Below are 21,147 nucleotides of genomic sequence, written 5' to 3'. Positions count from 1 at the left end.
GTCACATGAAGCTCTCACGGAATTTCCTCATTGGTTGAAAAACACCAGCTGTGCATATAGCCCATTTAAGGGCCACCAACCTTGTTCCTGGAGGGCCAGTCCCCTCAAAGTTTAGCTTTAATCTTAATTAAACACACCTGAACAAGCTAATTAAGCTCCTACTTGGTATACTTGAAAGCCAGGTGTGTTGAGGCAAGTTGGAACTAAACTCTTCAGGGACCAGTATGATCTGCCCTATAGACCATTTTGAGGGATGTAAACAATAACAATGGTCCTAAAGTGTTTCCTCTTTTACATTTTTCATTTGCATGGCTTCTGAGAATCCAAAAAGGTCCACATGCTGTTAAATAATGTTATGATAGCTGTTTTAATGTAGAGTTATGATTGAATTGCGTCTTGTGACAGTTATGACTTAGTTTGACAACAAGCAGGAAATGTTCATGGGCCAATGATGTCACCACATTGAAATGGTCTATACATGAACTATGCAAGTTACGGAAATTTACTTGTTAATTTAAATATAGTTAATAAATAACATTTTTGTACAATTCAAAATGACAATTAAAAATTCCTGATATAACATGACTTGGACAAACAAACAAACAAACAAACAAACAAACAAACAAACAAACAAATACCCTCACTTTCAATGTCTGGACATTTTAAGATATATTCCTGAAGATTCCATGTGGGAACAGGCAGCTAACAGCTAAATTATAAAAGCTTCGAGGACAAAACTTTGCTACAGCAGCGCTACCTCAGAATTCATGGTGAACTTTTGAGTCCAGAAATATCTTTGATATTTTAGGCTGAAATGTGTGTCTTCATGAATTAATTCTTCATGTCAAGCATGATGTTTAAGTATCCATTTACAAAATGAGCATGAGCTTAAAAAATGGTAAAGAGAAAAAAGTAATGCTTTTTATTTCAGAAATGTAAAGTAAAAGTACAAATAGTCAATATAAATGAAGTAAAATGAATAAGCACCCTGCTTAATAATGATTTAACAGATCAATAACAATAAATGTGAGCATTTATTATCGGGACCAGGCATAGAACCATAATGACAAATACTATACCATATTGAGAAACACTGTAAAACAACAATTAAGACAGGTTTTAATAATCAATTAATAATCAATTTTAATACTAATTAATTTTAATAATTCAATTAGTTTGACTGTATGTGTATTTATTTACCTGACAATTGCACTTTGGAAATGGTTTTAGTATTTAGTTTTAGTGTTGTATCATGTAAGGGTAACACTTTATTTTGATGGTCCATTTGAGTATTAGTAGACTGTCTGCTTAATATCTGCTGATACTGCTGTTTCAACAGACATTTAACTGACTGACTGTTTCAACTGATTTAAATGAAACTTTGAAAATCAACTTACACTAACCCTAACCATAACCTCAACCCTAACCCCAACCTAACAGTCTATTTATAATCTAATGAGAAGGAACAAACGGACCATCAAAATAAAATGTGACCCATGTAACAATGTATTCATACAGAATATAGAGCATGTGAATTCATCTTGTAGTAAACTGAATAGTCCACTCATGTGATTATCCATCCAAAGCAGTCAAAATTCTGCATACATTCTGCACAAAAATCATTCTCATTGAAACAATATGAATTCATTTGGCTCCATGATTGGTGGTTTTTCATGTAAATCCAGGAGCAGTAGCAGAACGCAATTCCTTTCGTTCAGACTTCTGTATTGTCATAAAAGATATGAAATACTGTGACAGCTTCCTGTGCTTTCGTTTTAAAAGGAGAGGAAGAAGAAATAGCAGAAGAAGCAGAAGATAATGAAGCCAATGACCCAGTTGACGGAGTATATATAGATGATCACCATGTCCATGTCAAATCGCCAGCCATGCGAATCATCCTCAAAGTTGAAGGCATCAAGCCGGTAGCTGCCGTGAGGGAACTGGCGTCTGCCGATTGGACTTGCCTGCCTTTGAAAGCCTCATACACACAGAAAGAGAACAAGAAGTTTTAAGTATGACAACTAAGTGTACCAACTAAGTAAGACCAAAATTAAAGAACAACCTTCAGTATTCTTTGAAGTTGAGACCACTGCTAAGTACTGTTTGAAGTTATCCTAACAGGAGTAAACATGTCTTTTATTTTAAGTCACAAGAGAGACTAGTGAAATCACAGGACATTATTAGTTTTTCTCAGGACATCAGTAGTCTCTCACAGATAACAAGTCTTTCTCAGGACATAACTAGTCCCTCAGACATCACTAGTCTCTCATACTTCTCACTGTGTTCTTGATCTGCTCTTCTTCAGTCTCTTCCACAGCTCATTGACTGTTGTTCATAGCTATAACTTTATCATCAATGATTGTTTTAGAGATTTTCAATAAGGTTTACATCAGGACTCTAGGCTGCCATTTCCCTATGTCAATGTTTTCTGCTTCAGAAAGCTACTTCATCTATTTTGCTGTGTACTGGGGTTCATTGTCCTGCTTGAAAATTGATATTTGACTGGGCAATCAATGCAGGAAAGGAGCCACATGTTTAAGTCTCCGCATTGAATCTGGATAAGATGCCGAACTCTTGCTGCAAAATACATCACCGAACCATGACATTCTATAACACCTTTCACTGATCTCTGCATACACTTTGGGTTCAGTCTTTCTTAGTTTGATGACAAATATATTTCCTATTTGGGATCAAGTTCACTATCTTAAGTACATTTCTCAGTCCACACAACATGCTTCTCAGCAAAAGGTTAGCCTCACCTTTTTGTTCAGCATTTTTGAGGATGTTAGGTAGTAATAATGCAAACATGCAATATTCTGATTTGGTATGACTAGATTTTCTTTTGATTACTTTAAGCCTTGTCCCTTTGATCTTCATCTGAACAACCTGCTGTCAGAGAGTTTCATTAACTTCAGAATAGTTCTCAATCTTGCAAAGTCAATCAAACCAGGTGCCGGATTAACAACAGTAACTGAAATTATTCCCTAATTTAAATTAGTGCTCCTTTTCCAGACTTTATATACACTACCTGATAAAAGTCTTGTAATCGATCCCAGTTGTAAGAGCAAAGAATAAAACCTAACTGCATCCCAATCGTCACAAATACTGCGGAACCCGCATGGACCCAAGATTCTCACAGAAATCAGTCAGGTTTGGGGTTACATTCAGTTTGGGGGCATGCGAGAGATCTGCAGAGTTGATAGCAACATCAACAGCCTGAGGTATCAAGGCATTTGTGCTGCCCATTACATTACAAACCACAGGTGAGGGCAAATTCTTCAGCAGGATAGCACTCCTTCTCATACTTCATCCTCCACATCAAAGTTCCTGAACGCAAAGATGGTCAAGTGCTCAAGGATTGGCCAGCTCGTCACCAGACATTACATTTTTGCGCATGTCTGGGGTAGATGAAGGAGGAGCATTGAAGATGAATCCAATAATCTTGATAAACTCTGGGATTCTGCAGATGCGTTCTTTGCCATTCCAGATGACTTTATTAATTTATATTCTATACTGTAATTATTTCTGTTAAGTGACAAGACTTTTGTCTAAGCAAAGTCAGACGTTACTGTCCTTATTAAATAATTAAAAATCAAGTCATGATCATATTTTATTTTGGTAAAATAAACATAATCTAGAGGCCTTTGCCTTTCATATTAGCCACTTCTGATACCAAATGATCAACTAGAAGTCAAGCTATTATTTGTTGTTCCTAAAACTTAGATAGGTAACAAGACATTAGTCAGGTAGTGTACAGTAGCTCATGAAATAGGCTTTAAAACAGTTCTTTCAACACTGCTAGGAAACCTGACCTCAGAATGTATGAAATTGTAGTTGTTCTCTAATTTTGATCTCTGCTGTATTTGTAATCGATGCAACAGAACATGATTCTACCTCCAAAAATCCGAAAGAGTTTACGACAGCTTGGAAGAGGCCATTTTGCACAGTTCGCTTTCTGGAAATTCTGTTTCCGAGACAGGTATTCCTTTGGAAGAAGGTACGAGCTGTATGGTTCAGTTCTGCGGAGAGTGGGATGTGTAAATTTATTAATCTGTGAATCATTAGAGTGCTCAGTCCAATGTGCTTTACTTTCAGAAGCCCTGACTCAATTTATATGGATTTATTTACATATCTGTCTTGAAATATATGTTTTATATATGTAAAATCCAAAGATGATAATATGTTAGTTGCTTATATTGCCATATATCAGATTTATATATCTTCAATCCATTAGGTTTTACCTTTTTGTCAGCAAAAATGTAAAAATATATAATAATAATTAGTGGTTACCCTCAAATGTTTGGTTACTAACCTTTTTATGTAATATCTTATTTCATGTTCAAAAGAAGAAACTCTTGCTGGTGCAAATGCTGAGTACAATTTTATTTCCTGGGGAAAACTCCATCAAATATGCTTTCTCTATATCTGAAATTTAAAATGTGTGATTTAAAATCTTGAAAATCCTTATGTGCAAAATAACGGAAAGAAGTATCCCCAGAACCAAAGCCACTGAAAATGCTGTTCAATCACTTAAGAGGTCTGTAATGTGCAGGAAGGATGTGAAATGTGAAGCTCTCATTAGCTTCATTCATTAAATATCTTCATTACATCATGTTTTACGAAAGCACATTATAATTATTCCAATTAACTGCACTACCTTCTAAAACTATTATCAGACTCAAACATATATTCAAAACTCAGCAGCCAATAAATATATACAGTACATTACAAAATCGTCTTTTTGACTCATCTTTTTGCATTCATCCTTATAAGCTTTTACTCTCATGTGTATAAGTTCAGGTTTTCTTAATTCAGTGTTGTGAACTTTCTCCATCAGATCTCAGCTTATGTTTGTTCTTCTGCTCTGGCTCTGTTAATCCTATCAAACTATTTGAGAGTAATTGCAGAATGCAGAAGGCTAATATTAAGTGGTGTTCTGTGGGAATATCTCATTTAAATTTCTCTAGCCTCTGTTATTGGTTTTATACACATGCTGATATAAATGTTCACATCTCAGCATTATAAAAAAAACATGTTAAAAATGCTAATCAATTTGGTCAAAACCTTGACGGATATTTAACATCTAAACATTGATGCCCCTTTGACCACCAAATTAATGACACAAAAAGTATTACAATATGGGTAATGTTTTGTTCATATAAGCTTCTATTTCAAATTCCAAATTTACATGGGTTTTGTTTCCCAGCAATAATTGTAAACTACCATGATGTCAAAACAACATTAAATTGACATTTAACACTGCATGAAAAACACATCAAAAATCAATAGATTTTTGACTCCAATATTAGATGTGAATTTGATGTCATTCGGACATCAAAATAGTCAAAATACATCCAATCAATTTGTGTTTTTGATGTCGTTTTCAAATTAAAGTGCCTGCTGGGTGTGTTTCTGTTGTCAAAGTCAAGTAATGTGAACCACAAGCTCTCAAAAAGTTTTATTCAAAATTGTAGAATTGTAGGTTTTAGGACTGCAAAGTAAACAGCTCTATTGTTCTACTGTTCTTTTTTTAGTGTTGAGTTATTGTCTAAAACAAAACAGTTAATTATAAAATAATTTGTCAGTGAGTCAGTCAGTCAGTCAGTCAATCAATAAAACAGCAAATTAATTCATTAAAAAACATAATACTACTTCTAATATACTACTACTACTACTAATAATAATAATAATAAATAATAATAATAAAAAATATATATATATTATTATTATTATTTTATTATTATTATTATTATTATTATTATTATTATTATTATTATTATTATTATTATTATTATTATTGTTATTATTGTTGTTGTTATTAATATTATTATTATTATTATTATTATTATTATTGTTATTATCAATATAATTATTGCTGTCATTATTATTATTATATTTAAATTATTTAATTGTCTGAATGATTGATCGATGCAAAATTGTTTGACAAAAAGGCAAAATATAGATAGATAGATAGATAGATAGATAGAGTAGATAGATAGATAGATTAGATGATAGAGAGATAGATAGATAGATCGATAGATAGATAGATAGATAGATCGATAGATAGATAGATAGATAGTATGATAGATAGATAGATAGATAGATAGATAGATAGATAGTGTACTGTAGATTGTTAGATAGATAGAAACAGAAAGAAAGAAAAAGAAAGAAAGAAGAAAGAAAGAAAGAGAAAGAAAGAAAGAAAGAAAAAAGAAAGAAAGAAGAAAGAAAGAAAGAAAAAAGAAAGAAGAAAGAAAAAAAAGAAAGAAAGAAAGAAAGAAAGAAACCAGCAACAATTTGTGTGTAACAGACTCTAATAGACTCTAAACTTAAACAGCTTGGCTAAAACAAGGCTAAACTTGGGCTGTCAGTAAAAATCTAATAGACGTCTAAGAATAGCCTAAAACTAGAGTAGTCATCAAATAAACAGATTAGACAGATTTTATATGTGTAGTCATGTGTAGCCAAGTTGACTATGTTTAGACGCTATTAGATGCCTATTTGACATCTTTTAGAAAGAAAGAAAGAAAGAAAGAAAGAAAGAAAGAAAGAAAGAAAGAAAGAAAGAAAGAAAGAAAGAAAGAAAGAAAGAAAGAAAGAAAGAAAGAAAGAAAGAAAACATTTTTCTAATGTAATATTATTGTATGAGACCGACCCTTCTGGAAGAAGACGTGTGTGATGGTGGTTCTGCAGAGTGGGCAAGGTGTGTTGCTGGGGCAGTTTTTGGCCAGTGTCCGCAGGCAGGGCTCACAGAAGACGTGGCTGCAGGGGTGACACATGTACGGGCTGAAATAAACATCCAGACACACAGCACAGATGAAGCCCTCATGCTCGTCCTCATCCTCACTGCTGCTGCTGGACGGCTGTCCTGTAGAGCCCTTCAGTGGAGAGAGAGAGGAGAGCAGAAGATCAGACCAACAGCCTAATCAGCTTCACTTTGATACTTGACCATTATTTTCTCCGTAAACAGTACTTTAACACTAAAAATACCAGGGGTTGTTGTACAGCATAGTGAAAACCACCAGCAGGTAAAATACCCACGCAGATGATTACTGTTTTTATATGCCTAAAAACATGGTATAATGTCCTGATTTGAACCTGGTTTTATTTAAACAGTTTTTTGCAACAGAGGACTGTACAAAACATTATTTTACTAGAACTCAATGAGTTGGATATTTTATTATGTACAGTGGTGTAAAGCAACAACTTACAAATGCTCAGGTTACTGTAATTCAGTAGTTTATGTTTTCTCAGGGATTTTACATTACTAAGTACTAGTAGTTTTATTAATTTGTACTTTTATTTTACTTGATTACATTTTTGTTACATCATTACTTGTTCTGCCCTATTTTCCTTCAACTTGCACTCCCTGCTTATATGTTAATTTCAACCCAGGCTCATTCTGATACCCGCCATACACATTCTGGAGAGCGCCAAATATGTCCCAGGAGCTATGTTTTTTGCAGTGTTTGTTTTTTCGCTATGTGTACGTATTTTGAGATCTCAAATAGCTCTTGCGAGTGCCATTCGCACCTGCTGTTCTCACGTAAATCAACCAGAGGCCACTGTCGACTGACTGACTAACTGATTGATTGACTGACCGATCAACTCATTCACCCTCCTCCTTCCCTAAACCCAACCAATAGTGTTTTCAAAAGCACAGAATGACCCGCCCACGCACTTCCCTAAACCCAACCAACAGTTCTAAAAAGCAATCCGGAAAAGAAAACCCTGCGCCTGATTTTTTACCACATTCTCACCCTATTATTTACTTGTTTATTTTATTTTTTGCTTTTCTTACCTGCTTTCTGGAACCATTATTTGCTGGACTCAAACCTTATTGTCATGGTCAACTCCTCTCTGCATCTCAAGTCTGCCGACGTACATGGCGAGCTAACTAGACAAACTGTTAACAATGGGAAACTATTTCCCATTGTTAACCATCCATAAGGTGGTAAGTGGTCAGCTGGTAAGCGCAAAAAGGAGCGCCCCGTATCGTTCACTTCAAAGATGAAATGCAGCCATATGTACTTCTGGCTACATCATTCGTCATGTCCAGAAATGTATATAGGGCTACGTTTTCAGAATGAGCCTATGTTGGGCTTTTTTTTTGTCTTGTCTACAGTTATTGGCTAAGTAGAATAATCAGTCTTGTGAATCCCATCCAATTAAATCATGAAAATTCAGGCAGAACAACTTCAAGACAGATGCTTTATAAATGCAGCCAACATGTGCAACACAATGAGTGTTTAGAATGTATGATGAGAAGATGAGAATGTCTATGATGACAAATCTCCAAAGGGGCTTAAACAATAATAAAATGCACTACAGAATGCTACGTTTTCAAACACATGCAAAGATTACATTCTATCAGTGTTGCAGGAACTTTACTCAAGCTTTAGTATTTTTACTAAAGTAAAAGTATTACTTGCCAAGACCTGTTTGAGTTTCTTTCCTGTTTTAATAATTACTAGTGACTACTAACTAACCAATGACTGCTGGTTTCTAACATTCTTCAAAATATCCTCTTTTGTGTTCAACAGAAGAAAGAAACTTTAAGCTTTGAAATCATTTGAGGGTGAGTGTTTGTATAGTTGAAGTCAGAATTATTAGCCCCCCTGAATTATTAGCCCCCCCTGTTTTTTTTCCCCAACTTCTGTTTAACGGAGAGAAGATTTTTTCAACACATTTCTAAATAATAGTTTTAATAACTCATTTCTAATAACTGATTTCTTTTATCTTTACCATGATGACAGTAAATTATATTTTACTAGATATTTTCAAGACACTTCTATACAGCTTAACGTGACATTTAAAGACTTAACTAGGTTAATTAGGTTAACTAGGCAGGTTAGGCAATTAGGCAAGTTATTGTATGATGATGGTTTGTTCTGTAGACTATCGGGGTAAAATTGTTTAAAGGACTAATAATTTGACCTTAAATGTTTTTTAAAAATTAAGCTTTTTTCTAGCTGAAATAAACAAATAAGACTTTCTCCAGAAGAAAAAGATATCATCAGATATACTGTGAAAATTTCCGTGCTCTGTTAAACATTAATTTGGACATATTTAAAAAAGAAAAAAAAAATCAAAGGGGGGCTAATAATTCTGACTTTAACTGTGTGTTCAGTACTGAGGGAACGGTCTGTTTAAAACTCTTGCTTTGATTGCTCTTGTTTTGGATTGTTACAGACTGACAAGTGTGATCAGTCTCCTTTGGGACCCTTCCAGTCATAAAGAGCTCCAGAGAGCATGAGTCGACTTCCCTAGGTGTGTCATTATCACCAAATACACATCGCATTATCACCAAGACTCCACAATCCATCTGGCAACTCAGCAACAACATCCACAAAACATTCCTCTGTAAATGGCAATAATAATAATGCATCCATCCACTTGTTCATTAATAAATAAATACATATATCGAATAAATAGTTAAAAAAATAACATAAATAAAAAAAATCATATAAAATAAATTGGACATACTAACTAACTAACTAACTAACTAACTAAATAAATAAATAAATAATAAATAAACCGATAAAAACAACTGTAATCAAGTAATGCAAATCTATCAACAATAAATAAATAAATCCATCAAGATAAATAAAGGTTTTTAACTGGAATTTTTGTTGACAAATAATAATGGCAAATGTTTACCACATCTACTTTCCATAAATAAAACATTTCTCATTATTATTTGTCAAAATTGAATAATTGCAAAAATTATATACACCTTATAATATTGAATATAATATATATATATTAAAAATATATTGATATACTTCAGTTATACTGAAAGGCCAGTGCTTTCTAGGAGCAGACATTTATGGTTTGTAATTTGTTGTGCATTAATCAAGATCAGAGATACAATTACATTTTAGTAGAATTTAAATATTTTATGTCCTTTCACCAGCGATGCAGTGAGTTACTGCCGGTAAATGAGTTTACTGCATTGAACTGAGAATCTCAAATGCAGGACCTGTTGACTGTTAAAAGGTGCCCTCTGCTGGAAAATTATTCATTTTGGGTTAATGATCTAAGAATGATCTGCTGGCTTTGTTTTGTATTGTTTTTGTATTGTATTGTATTTTAATAGAGAGAGAGAGAGAGAGCGAGAGAGAGAGAGAGAGAGAGAGAGAGAGAGAGAGAGAGAGAGAGAGAGAGAGAGAGAGAGAGAGAGAGAGAAGAATGAAGTTATGAATTTATTTGAGAAATGTAAGTATAACATAACGTTTTTTATATATTATAAATATATAATAGTAAATAAAACTTAACATGAATTATACATTTTATTGTATTAAGTATAATGAATAAAGTCTGTCTAGCAATAACAATAATACACAATTTCTAATATATTATTTATTATTATTATTAATCTGCAATCAAATCTATTTGTTCACTCTAATCTCTTCTTGGATGATAATTCTGCACATATCAAAAGATTCATATACAATCGAAAATAACTTCACAAACATAACCCCCTGTTAATATGAACTAGTATTTTAAGAATTTAGCAACACATGTACACATTTCTGTGTTCAATATTTCAATATTTTTTGTGAATGTTTTCTGCTATGGGGCAGTGCAAACGAAACAATTTTAAATAACTATAATCTGTACTGGTATGATTACCAAAGTTGGTACTGACAAGCTAACTAACTAACAAACTAAAAGACATATTTAAGCATACTAAAAGACAAAAAACAAAAAACAAAACAAAAACATATACGTATATAGAACTGTTTTTAAACTGCCCATGTATTAATCTCAATGTCAACAGCGTTCAGACGTCTCAAAAAAAGCAGCTAAAGTTAATCTGACAGAAATCTTTTCATCCGACACTAATCAAAATACTGTAAGAAACACACTTTGAGCTGCTCCTGAAATCAGACACAATGGTCAACCAAGGTTCAGTCAACTAAGGTAAAATCATGTTGCTGAGTATATTTATCTCTGACTTTTAGCAGCTGTGAGACTCATGCTATGTGCTCTAGACTAGAGGGATCTGCTCCACCATGTTGCCAGATCTAGTTATTATAAGCATCATGTCGGTATTTAATACTTAAAGGTCCCCTGAAAGTAAAAGCTACCATCAGCATGTTAGTCTTAAGGTTATCAATAAGCTAGTGTTCTCCAAAATAGACAACATTTGCATTCAGAAAATATAAACATTCAAAACTTGCAACTTCACTTCTTTCAATAAAGGTCAACAATTTTTATGACATCACCTCTCATCAAATCACTAGTCTCGCAACTTCCCATACAAAGTGACTTCAGGATCAACTAGAATTTTCCAAATTAATGTCAAATCAACATCAAGTTAACATCAAGCATGACATCAAAAAACGCAAATTTATTTGATATCAAAACGTTTACGTATATGTGACATCCACACTTTGATACCCTTTTCACCACCAAAATAATGAAACAAAGCATTATAATATATGTTATATTATATAATATATATGGGTCATACTTTACAATAATGTTTCATTAGTTAATGTTAGGTAATGTATTTACTAAAATGAACTAATTATGAATATTTGTACAGCATTTATTTATTATAGTTCAACGTTTACTAATGCATTATTAACATTCAAATTCTTGCTTGGTAGCATTAGTTAATTCACTGAGTTAACAATGAACAACTGTATTTTCATTAACTAACGTTAACTAACGTGAACAAATACTGTAATAAATGTATTGTTCAGTTATGGTTCATGTTAGTAAATGCATTAGCTAACATTAACCAATTATACAACGTTGTAAGGTGCTGCTGAAAAATATTATTCATTTGAAAGCTTCATTTTCAAATGACAAATTTGTACAGGATTTTGTATTCCTACAATGGATGTTAATTACATTGATGTCAAAAGGACATCAAACGTACATCTAACAAAAAAAAAAAACACATTAAGAAAAATCGATTACAGGACAGTTGTTAGATGTAATTGTTTTGACTTTTCACTGGACCCTGGGGAATAAACAATTCACAAAATTCAGACAGACGGCATGCACTAAAAAAATGATTAATTGCAAATTGTGGAATTTAAACAAACAAATTAAGGTGAACATTACTATACTTTTAATTTGTTTGTTTAAACTCAGCTCAAATAAATTATTTGCAACCACTTACCTTAAGAAATTAGTAAATGCTATCAATAATGTTTTTCAGTGTGTAAATACGCTTCTACACAATAAAAAAAATCTTTCTGCTTTAGTTTTTGTAACTGAATCAATCAAAAATTTCTAGTCATCTCAATTTACATTAGTTAAACTGACTAAAATATTAAGTTAAACTTATTAACTTATTAAATAAGCTGAAGTAACATAAAAAAACATTTGCTGTCGTGATTGTTTGTCATATCATTTTTACAGTGTACTGAATATTGGCTATGCAGGATTGTTCCTGGTAATATATTTCTAAAGAAGTTGTTGACATGAAATTGACCCAGATTTTGGTAAACGAAACAAACAAAACAAAACAAAACAAAACAAAACAAAACAAAACAAACACAAACAAAACAAACAAAACAAAACAAAACAAAACAAAACAAAACAAAACAAAACAATTAATTCATACAAAACTGTTATGTGTAATAAATGACACAAGTCATTGTATGGAGGATGGACTCTCATGCATTGCTTAGGCGTTATTTTTTCTCAGACTTCAACAGTTTAAATATCTTGACAGTTTTTTGCATCTCTGATCTTTAGTTCTTATTTTCTATTGTATTTTCTTTTCTGAAACAAGTTGAGAGTTTCTTGGCTATGTTTGGGATCATTGTCTTGTTGAAATGATGACTGGTTTCATCTTCATCATCCTGGTAATGTAGCTGTTTGGACTGAAGTAGCAAATATTCATTTACAACAGCGGTTTCCAATTCTACTCCCCACCCTGCACATTTTGCATGTCTTCCTTACGTAAAACATCTGATACAGATCCTCAGTAAGATCCATGAACTGATCCTTGTGTGTCAAATAAAAAAAGACATACAAAATGTGCAGGGCGGGGGTCCCTGTGGACCGATATTGAGAACCACTGATTTACACTGACAAGGGGGAAGGTTACTTTCTACTACTGCGAGATTGCGGCTGCTGTCTGGGCTGTCCATGCCTTTTTACAACTCTCTTTCTTCATGTGTTCAATACTTTTCTCCCGATGTCATTCCATTTTATTTCATATTATTTAATTTCTAAACTAATTAGTTTAGTTGTATTTGTATAATGTATATATATAATTATATATATATGTAAATATTATATAATTATAATTATAATAAGTCAACAGAACCTTCAGAAATCTGTTTTCAGCGAGTAATGGTTATAGCATTTAATGCTTATGTTGCCCGCTGTATACTGTACTGTATATAGCACATTTGTAGTCATTATTACTGTACAATACTTAACTCCATAACCCTGGCTATTGTCATGCCTGAACTTCCAGCTGCTCAGACGGTGTTTATACAGTATACGGTATGTTTGACAGTGTTCGTGCTTCACCTGCAGATTCTCTAGTCGGCAACGCTCTCTCCTTCTCTGTCTCCTCCTCAGGCTCCTCATCCTCCTTCTTTCTATCTTACTCAGATGTCGTTCCCCCGTGGGAGAGATGGTGAGCTGGGATGAAGCCCCGTTGAGCCCTGCTGGAGCTCCATCAGCCTCCAGTTCCTCCTCAGAGCTGCTGAGAGATATCAGATGAGCTCTGCGGCTCAATTCCTGATCCTCGCCAGAGCCTCCAATCACCAGAAGTGGGGAGATTAGACAAAAATAAAACTACTCAAGAAACAGTAAATGTAATAACTTTAATAACTGAGTTAGAGTAATAAAGTGTCCAATGAGAAGACTGCTGAGCTGACAATTTACGAAGTTACTTCTGTTTTAGTGAAATGAAGAGAAAGCCCTGATTTTTAGTCACATCACACATCTCATTGAAAGTCTGTGTGCTCAGTTTAAATAATATAAAATGTAGGTTAAATATACAGTGTACACTCACTGGCCACTTTATTAGGTACACCTTACTAGTACCGGGTTGGACACCCTTTTGCCTGCAGAACTACCCTAATCCTTTGTAGCATAGATTAAACAAGGTGCTGAAAACATTCCTCTGAGATTTTGGTCCGTATTGACAAGATAGCATGACGCAGTTGTTGCAGATTTGTCCGCTGCACATCCATGATGTGAATCTCCCATTCCACCACATCCCAAAGGTGCTCTATTGGATTGAGACCTGGTGACTGTGGAGGCCATTTGAGTACAGTGAACTCATTGTCATGTTCAAGAAACCAGTCTGAGATGATTCGCGTTTTTGACATGGCGCGTTATCCTGCTGGAAGTAGCCATCAGACGATGGGTACACTGTGGTCATAAAGGGATGGACATGGTCAGCAACAATGCTCTGGTAGGCTGTGGCGTTGACAACGATGCTCAATTGGTACAATGGGCCCAAAGTGTGCCAAGAAATAATATCCTCCACACCATTACACCACCAGCAGCAGCCTGAACTGTTGATACAAAACAGGAGATCCATGCTTTCATGTTGTTGATGCAATATTCTGACCTTACCATGTCGCATAAGAAATTGAGACTCATGAGACCAGGCAACGTTATTCCAATCTCTATTTTCCAATTTGGGTGAGCTTGTGCGAATTGTAGCCTCAGATTCTTGATCTTAGCTGACAGGAGTGGCACCCGGTGTGGTCTTCTGCTGCTGTAGCCCATCCGCATGTCCTACATGTTGTGTGTTCAGAGATGCTCTTCTGCATCACTCGATTGTAATGAGTGGTTATTTGAGTTACTGTTGCCTTTCTATCAGCTCGAACCAGTCTGGTCATTCTCCTTTGACCTCTGGCACCAACAAGGCATTTGTGCCAACAGAACTGCCGCTCACTGGATATTTTCTCTTTTTCGGACCATTCTCTGTAAACCCTTGAGATGGTTGTGCATGAAAATCCCAGTAGATCAGCAGTTTCTGAAATACTCTGATCAGCCCTTCTGGCACCAACAACCATGCCATGTTCAAAGTCACTTAAATCACCTTTCTTCCTCATTCTGATGCTCGGTTAGAACTGCAGCAGATCATCTTGACCATGTCTACATGCATTGAGTTGCTATGTGATTGGCTCCTTAAAAATTTGTGTTAACGAGCACCTAATAAAGTGGCTGGTGAGTGTATACTGTATATTTATTTCAGTCATGTGATGGAAACATTGTCATCACAGAACCTGTCATTTTCAATGAAATCTCAGTTAGGAACGCACAGAGCCATCTTATTCACGTTTTAAAATTATAGGCTCATGTTCCACTTTATTCTTACACATCCACATACTGTAATGTGCTGTATTAAGCAGTTACATATAGTCCTAAATGAAAAACAGTATGTGTGTTGCTTCATCAAAATGTCTGAAAGGACGGCTGAGCGACAAAAAAACAATTACAAAAACAAAAAAGAAATCTCATGAGACTAGTTGTTAAAGGTATAGTTTACCCAAAAATAAAACTCTGTCATCATTTACTCACCTTTTACTTGCTCTAAACCTTTTTGACTTTCTGTCTTCTGTTGAACACAAAACAAGACAGTATTTTCAGGAAAGCTGAAAACCTGTAACTATTTTTTTCAGAATGTCTTCTTTTGCTTACCTTCAACAGAAGAAAGAAACTACTAAAAGTTTGGAACCACTTGAAGAGGAGTAAATAATGAGTAAATGTTCTTTTTTGGGTGAACTATTCCTTTAAAATCTGTTTATTATTATTCCACATGGAACAGAGGAATACTGGAGTTTCAGTAAAGTTAAAAATACACTTAAAGTGCACTTAAAGAATACTTACTCTAGTAAATGTAATGCCTTACTACCCACCTCTACCAATAACACCAGACCTCCTGGAAAGCATCACGGGAGGGCATGGGGAATCAGAGGCCTGCTGATTGGTTCTAGACCTCAGTGTATGTCCATCCCAGAGCTCACAGTCTGCCTGACGATGGGTGTCCGTGTAGTCCAGACTGAAAGTCTTTCTGTGGGCTAGTCTGACCCCGAGTGTAGCCCTCTGCAGGGGCCGGATCTCCAGGCACAGGGCCTCTGCCGTTCTCCCGCTCTCTTCTCCTTCATGTGAGGCCATATCTGAGATCAGACATCCCAAACTCTTTCACCCCCAGCACCACTGCGGGCCAGCGAACATTAGAGTTCATTGTTGAAGAGGTGAGCAGGAACATACTGGCCCCTCTGAGGCATTCGGCACTGTTGACAAAGGTAAAGCCCCCTAAATAGTGGCCGTTCAGCGAGCCGATTGTCTCTGGGCCTATAGAACTCAAACAAGACACAATGCTTCCATTGTGTTATAAGGGTGGCAAAATTTAGGTGAAATAACGAGAGCAACCTTTTTCAGCAGACGCCGTCAGCTCTTTTCTGACCGAACAATCAGCAGCATACGGGACAATGATGGTCATGAGGACTAAAATGAATTGGGCAGTTCATAGTTATAGTTATAGTACTTTACGCAAATTTAATTTAATAAATGGAGTAATTTAGTATAAAATATATAAAAATACATAAAAATAAATGTTTTAAATATATGATAAAAATATTATTATTTCTAACTCATTATCTTTCGGCTTAGTCCCTGATTTATCAGGGGTCACCACAGTGGAATGAACCACCAATTACTCTTAAATGTGTTTTATGTAGCTTCCAGTCACAACCCAGAACTGGAAACATTCTTTCATTCTTGCACACTCTCATTCACAATGGCCAGATTTGTTTACCCAATTTACCTGTACCACGTCTTTGGTGTGTGAGGGGAAACCGGAGCAGCTGGAAGAAACCCATGCGAACAGAGAGAACAAGCAAACTCCACACTGAAATGTCCCATGGCACAACTGGGACTCTTATATAATATAATATCTTAAAATGTATTTTAAATCTATTTAATATTAAATTACAATATTTTTATTTAATGTACACCACAATGGATAATATAATATTTCAAAATTCTATTTTATATAAATTTTTAATAATGGTTTAATTTATTATATTATATCATAGAACTAGTTGTTCACAATTGTTCATGCCAGCTTTAAAAAGTTTAGTTATAATTACAAGTGCAAGTTGCCAAGTTATACACACAGTATTAGTCTGTAGTACCCTTACTGCAGACCCTAAAATCCTTCGGGACTTCTGTCCTCCAAGGGTTCAATGCTAATGTCTCTTTAATTGCACCGTGCAGCTCTTGAACATGCAGCCTTTTCTTGACCTGCAGTCAACGTTTTTTACTCTCTCTCTCTTCATATTCCTCCTCTTTCCATAAGGATATATAAGATGAAAGACACTGCATAATGTATAAGTTATGCATTACACAATGGAATGTTTGCTAATATTAATAACGAAAGATGCCACGATACGCTTTTATGTGTTGTTCAATTGTGAATGTTGTTGGTTTTGTAAATGCATTATTGTTATTAATATTCCAGCCTTTCTCGGCATTAAATAAGGTAAGAGAGGTTATGCTACATGATGTTAAGTGTTATCTGAATCGTTTGTTACCAAGAATTCGTGCAGTCATGTGTTGTTTCATCTTTCTGCCATGTTTTCAGCAGATGGCAGCAGATTTCCTTTCTGGGGAACGGGGAGCTGTCCGCGGTGCTGAAAGCCTATCACACTGATGCAGTGCTACAACAGGAGTCATAGCGTGTACAATATTACCATAAATCTAATAATCTTAGAGATGTTTATGGAATTTAGAATAACATACCAAGATATGGTAAATCACTCGCCTCAGTTTCATAGTCAGCATATAATAATGAATGCATTATTACTAACGATGAATACATTATTTATGTATATTCATTTATTACAGCCCTTTATGTTCAAATGTATTATACATAATTGAAATAAACAAATATATTATAAATAATATTTATATTATAAAATCACATTAATATCATATTTTTTCACATATATTATAATCATATTTAAATATTCTAAAATTAGAGAATTTATGATTTTCATAATATCAAATCACCTGCCTCAATTTTATGGTCAGCATAATAAGAAATGATTTATTGCAAACAATAAATACGCCATTTTTTACATTCATTTGGTGTAGCCTATTATTGCACAGTGTATTGTTCGTATTTGAAATTTGAAAGTTCAATGTAAAAGACTTTGTGGTGTACAGTATATGTTGGTTTGTTGTAGGTTATTTCAGGCAAATGTAAAGAAATTACTTGAATTATCAACTATTTAATACATTGTAATTATTCACAACACGAATGGTATGCTATGTAAAGTATTTTTTTCATCATATTTTCATTCTTCTTTAATTCCAACAGCTCTACTTATAAACAGTCAGTAGTCTTTCTACGGTTTAACATATGCTTTTCGAAGTGTTAAAGGAAACAAATATTATTAAAGTACATCTCACAAGACATTTGATTATCTGTCTGTATTTCCCTTTTAAAGAATCCACATTTAATTTGTTACTTTCTATTACTGTTCTTTATTAATAGTGTAATTTCTGAATTAAATTTGTTTCTACTTCAATTTCATCTTCAGTGTAAGTTTTTAAGTCGCTTTTTTTTCCAGTAATGAGATTTAAAAAAAAATGTGTATTACTGCAACCAAGAAAAAAAAGTTCTGGAGGGCTGAAGAGGGGGGAAATCGATTTTCAAATAACATTTGTTGGCAATGTGCCTTTGTCAGCAAAACAGGCAACCTGAAACAATTGAACAGATACAATCACGTAGCTGAATCTATGTGCGCAACATCCTTAACAGCAAATGCTGAACATCTGAAAACATACTGTGCCAGAACAGCTCATTATTCAAAAGGACAACTTTGTCCTGTCTGTTTTAAAGCTTGCACGGCTTCTCTGCAAAGTGCGCGCGCCTCTCTCTGCCATCTCTGACGCACTTAGCACGACTCGTATAAATGAATTGACTTCGTCACTGAGCGCCAATGATCGCGGTTCGAGCGCGCGGCACTTCCTGAGCCCGGAGCCCGCCATGCGTCTTCAGAGCAGCGAGGTGACCGGCGCGAGGAGCTGCTTCTGACTCACCATGGAGAGCTACAACAACACCACAGAAAGCCAAGATTGGAGCGGAAACGCGACGAGTGTCAGCGAAGTTGCTCTGAGTTACCAAATCATCGGCTCGCTTTTCCTGGCCGCGTTAATTCTGTTTGCCATTTTGGGAAACGCGTGTGTCATCGCAGCCATCGCCTTGGAGAGATCGCTTCAGAATGTGGCCAACTATCTCATCGGCTCCCTGGCCGTTACAGACCTTATGGTGTCGGTGCTGGTGCTCCCCATGGCAGCCCTGTATCAGGTGTTGAACAAATGGACTTTGGGACAGGAGATGTGCGATATTTTCATCTCTCTAGACGTGCTGTGCTGCACCTCTTCTATCCTGCACCTGTGCGCAATCGCTTTGGATAGGTACTGGGCCATCACCGATCCCATAGACTACGTGAATAAAAGGACGCCCAGACGAGCGGCTATCTTGATCAGCCTGACTTGGCTAATAGGATTTTCCATTTCCATTCCGCCCATGTTGGGTTGGAGGAAACCGGAGGACCGGGCAGATCCCGACGCGTGCACAATCAGTCAGGACCACGGGTACACCATCTACTCAACTTTCGGGGCGTTCTACATCCCCCTCATCCTCATGCTGGTCCTATACGGGCGGATATTCCGAGCGGCGAGGTTTCGCATAAGGAAAACGGTGAAGAAAACGGAGAAGGCGAAAGTCGCGGATAAATGCTTGGCGGTGTCTCCAGCGCTCTTCCCGAGGAAAGCGAACGGAGAGGTGGGCAAAACTTGGAGGCGAAGCGTGGAGCCATGCGCAAACGGCGCGCTGAAAAACTCGGACGACGGAGAGTCGTTCGAGATTACAGAAGTTCAAAGCATCTCCAAAAACCACCTGAGCCTGCCTAACAACCCTCAGCCGTGTTTTGAGAACCGAAATGAGAAAAGCACGGAAGCGAAGCGCAAAGTGGCTCTGGCCAGAGAGCGCAAAACAGTCAAGACTCTGGGAATCATTATGGGCACGTTTATTTTCTGCTGGCTGCCCTTCTTCATCGTGGCGCTTGTTTTGCCTTTTTGTCAGGACTGTTTTATGCCCGAATGGTTGGGCGCTGTCATAAACTGGCTCGGATACTCCAACTCACTTTTGAATCCTGTCATATATGCGTACTTCAATAAAGACTTTCAGAACGCATTTAAGAAGATCTTGAAATGCAAATGTATTAGACAGTGAACGAAGCCAATCAGCGGATGTGCAGATATTGATTGTTAAAGATTGCTCTAAAGGCATTAACAATAATGGGACCCAGAGCAGAGCAGAGCAGGACAGTACAGCACAAGAGGAGGTAGCGCTCTGTCCTTGTGTCTTTGTTTATCTGTGAAGTTTATCTGCTTCCATCACATAACAATGTGCATATACCATTGGGTGGATTCAGATTAGACCAGGACTCTCAGACCAGCTGCGTTCGTGCATTCAACAATAAAGCCCTTAAACAAAAAATGATTTTGTTTTACTGTACAGGATGAAAGGCACCTTTCTCCGAGCAAGGAGCTTGTGGTGGGATTGTAAGCACACAAAGACAGAAGTCCAGCAGATAATCTATGTAGAGAAAATGTAATGTGAAATCATTTATCGTCATTTCTATTTATTTTCAGCAGAGATTTCTTATATGACATGGACTGACTGGAATACCTTGAAATAAAAGATGAATCTAGATCACAAAAATGGACTGAATCATTGGATTTGGGGTGGGAACTTTAATTCCCATTGCGTGGGCTCTTTAATGAGGTTTGAAGTGAAATGTACATGCTAAAAGATATACTTTTTAGGTGTACAGAAATAGACATCCAAAGGAGTACAGTGCAGCTGGCATTACGCTTCCTTTACATTTGTCATATAAAGAATCTACTGAGAAGATGCATATGAATGTGGACATTAAATTCACATATAGGTAGTTAGGCTGTGAAGCAATGTGAGACCTGTTCACTCTAAGGGCAATGACAACAAAGTTTTACAAATAAAAAATAGTCCATATCAGAACTAAAACAAGAAACAACATTGTTAGAACCATTGATAAGGATATTTTTCCCTCAGGTGTTAATTATCCATCCTTTTTTACAGCTTGCAAACAT

The 21,147-nt window shown here is 35.7% G+C and overlaps 2 protein-coding genes across 2 annotated transcripts; one reads left to right on the top strand and one right to left on the bottom strand.

Annotated features, from left to right (window-relative positions):
* Positions 1-1,775: 1,775 nt before the first annotated feature.
* On the bottom strand, positions 1,776-16,444 carry rnf180a (ring finger protein 180a). Its single transcript, XM_056464320.1, is given in 9 exon segments — positions 1,776-1,978; positions 3,895-3,993; positions 3,996-4,019; positions 6,656-6,863; positions 11,577-11,606; positions 13,507-13,736; positions 15,858-16,118; positions 16,213-16,296; positions 16,375-16,444. Coding segments are annotated over 9 exon segments (1,209 nt in total).
* Positions 16,445-18,982: 2,538 nt separating this feature from the next.
* On the top strand, positions 18,983-20,704 carry htr1aa (5-hydroxytryptamine (serotonin) receptor 1A a). The gene has a single exon (XM_056464351.1). It carries the CDS (start codon positions 19,052-19,054, stop codon positions 20,246-20,248), a length of 1,197 nt encoding a protein of 398 aa, XP_056320326.1. The 5' UTR covers positions 18,983-19,051; the 3' UTR covers positions 20,249-20,704.
* The last annotated feature ends 443 nt before the right edge of the window (positions 20,705-21,147 follow it).

Source organism: Danio aesculapii, chromosome 8, assembly GCF_903798145.1.
Source record: "Danio aesculapii chromosome 8, fDanAes4.1, whole genome shotgun sequence".
Taxonomy (NCBI): Eukaryota; Metazoa; Chordata; class Actinopteri; order Cypriniformes; family Danionidae; genus Danio; species Danio aesculapii.
The sequence above is the reverse complement of the archived record's forward strand: the minus strand, read 5'-3'. Positions and strand labels throughout refer to the sequence as shown.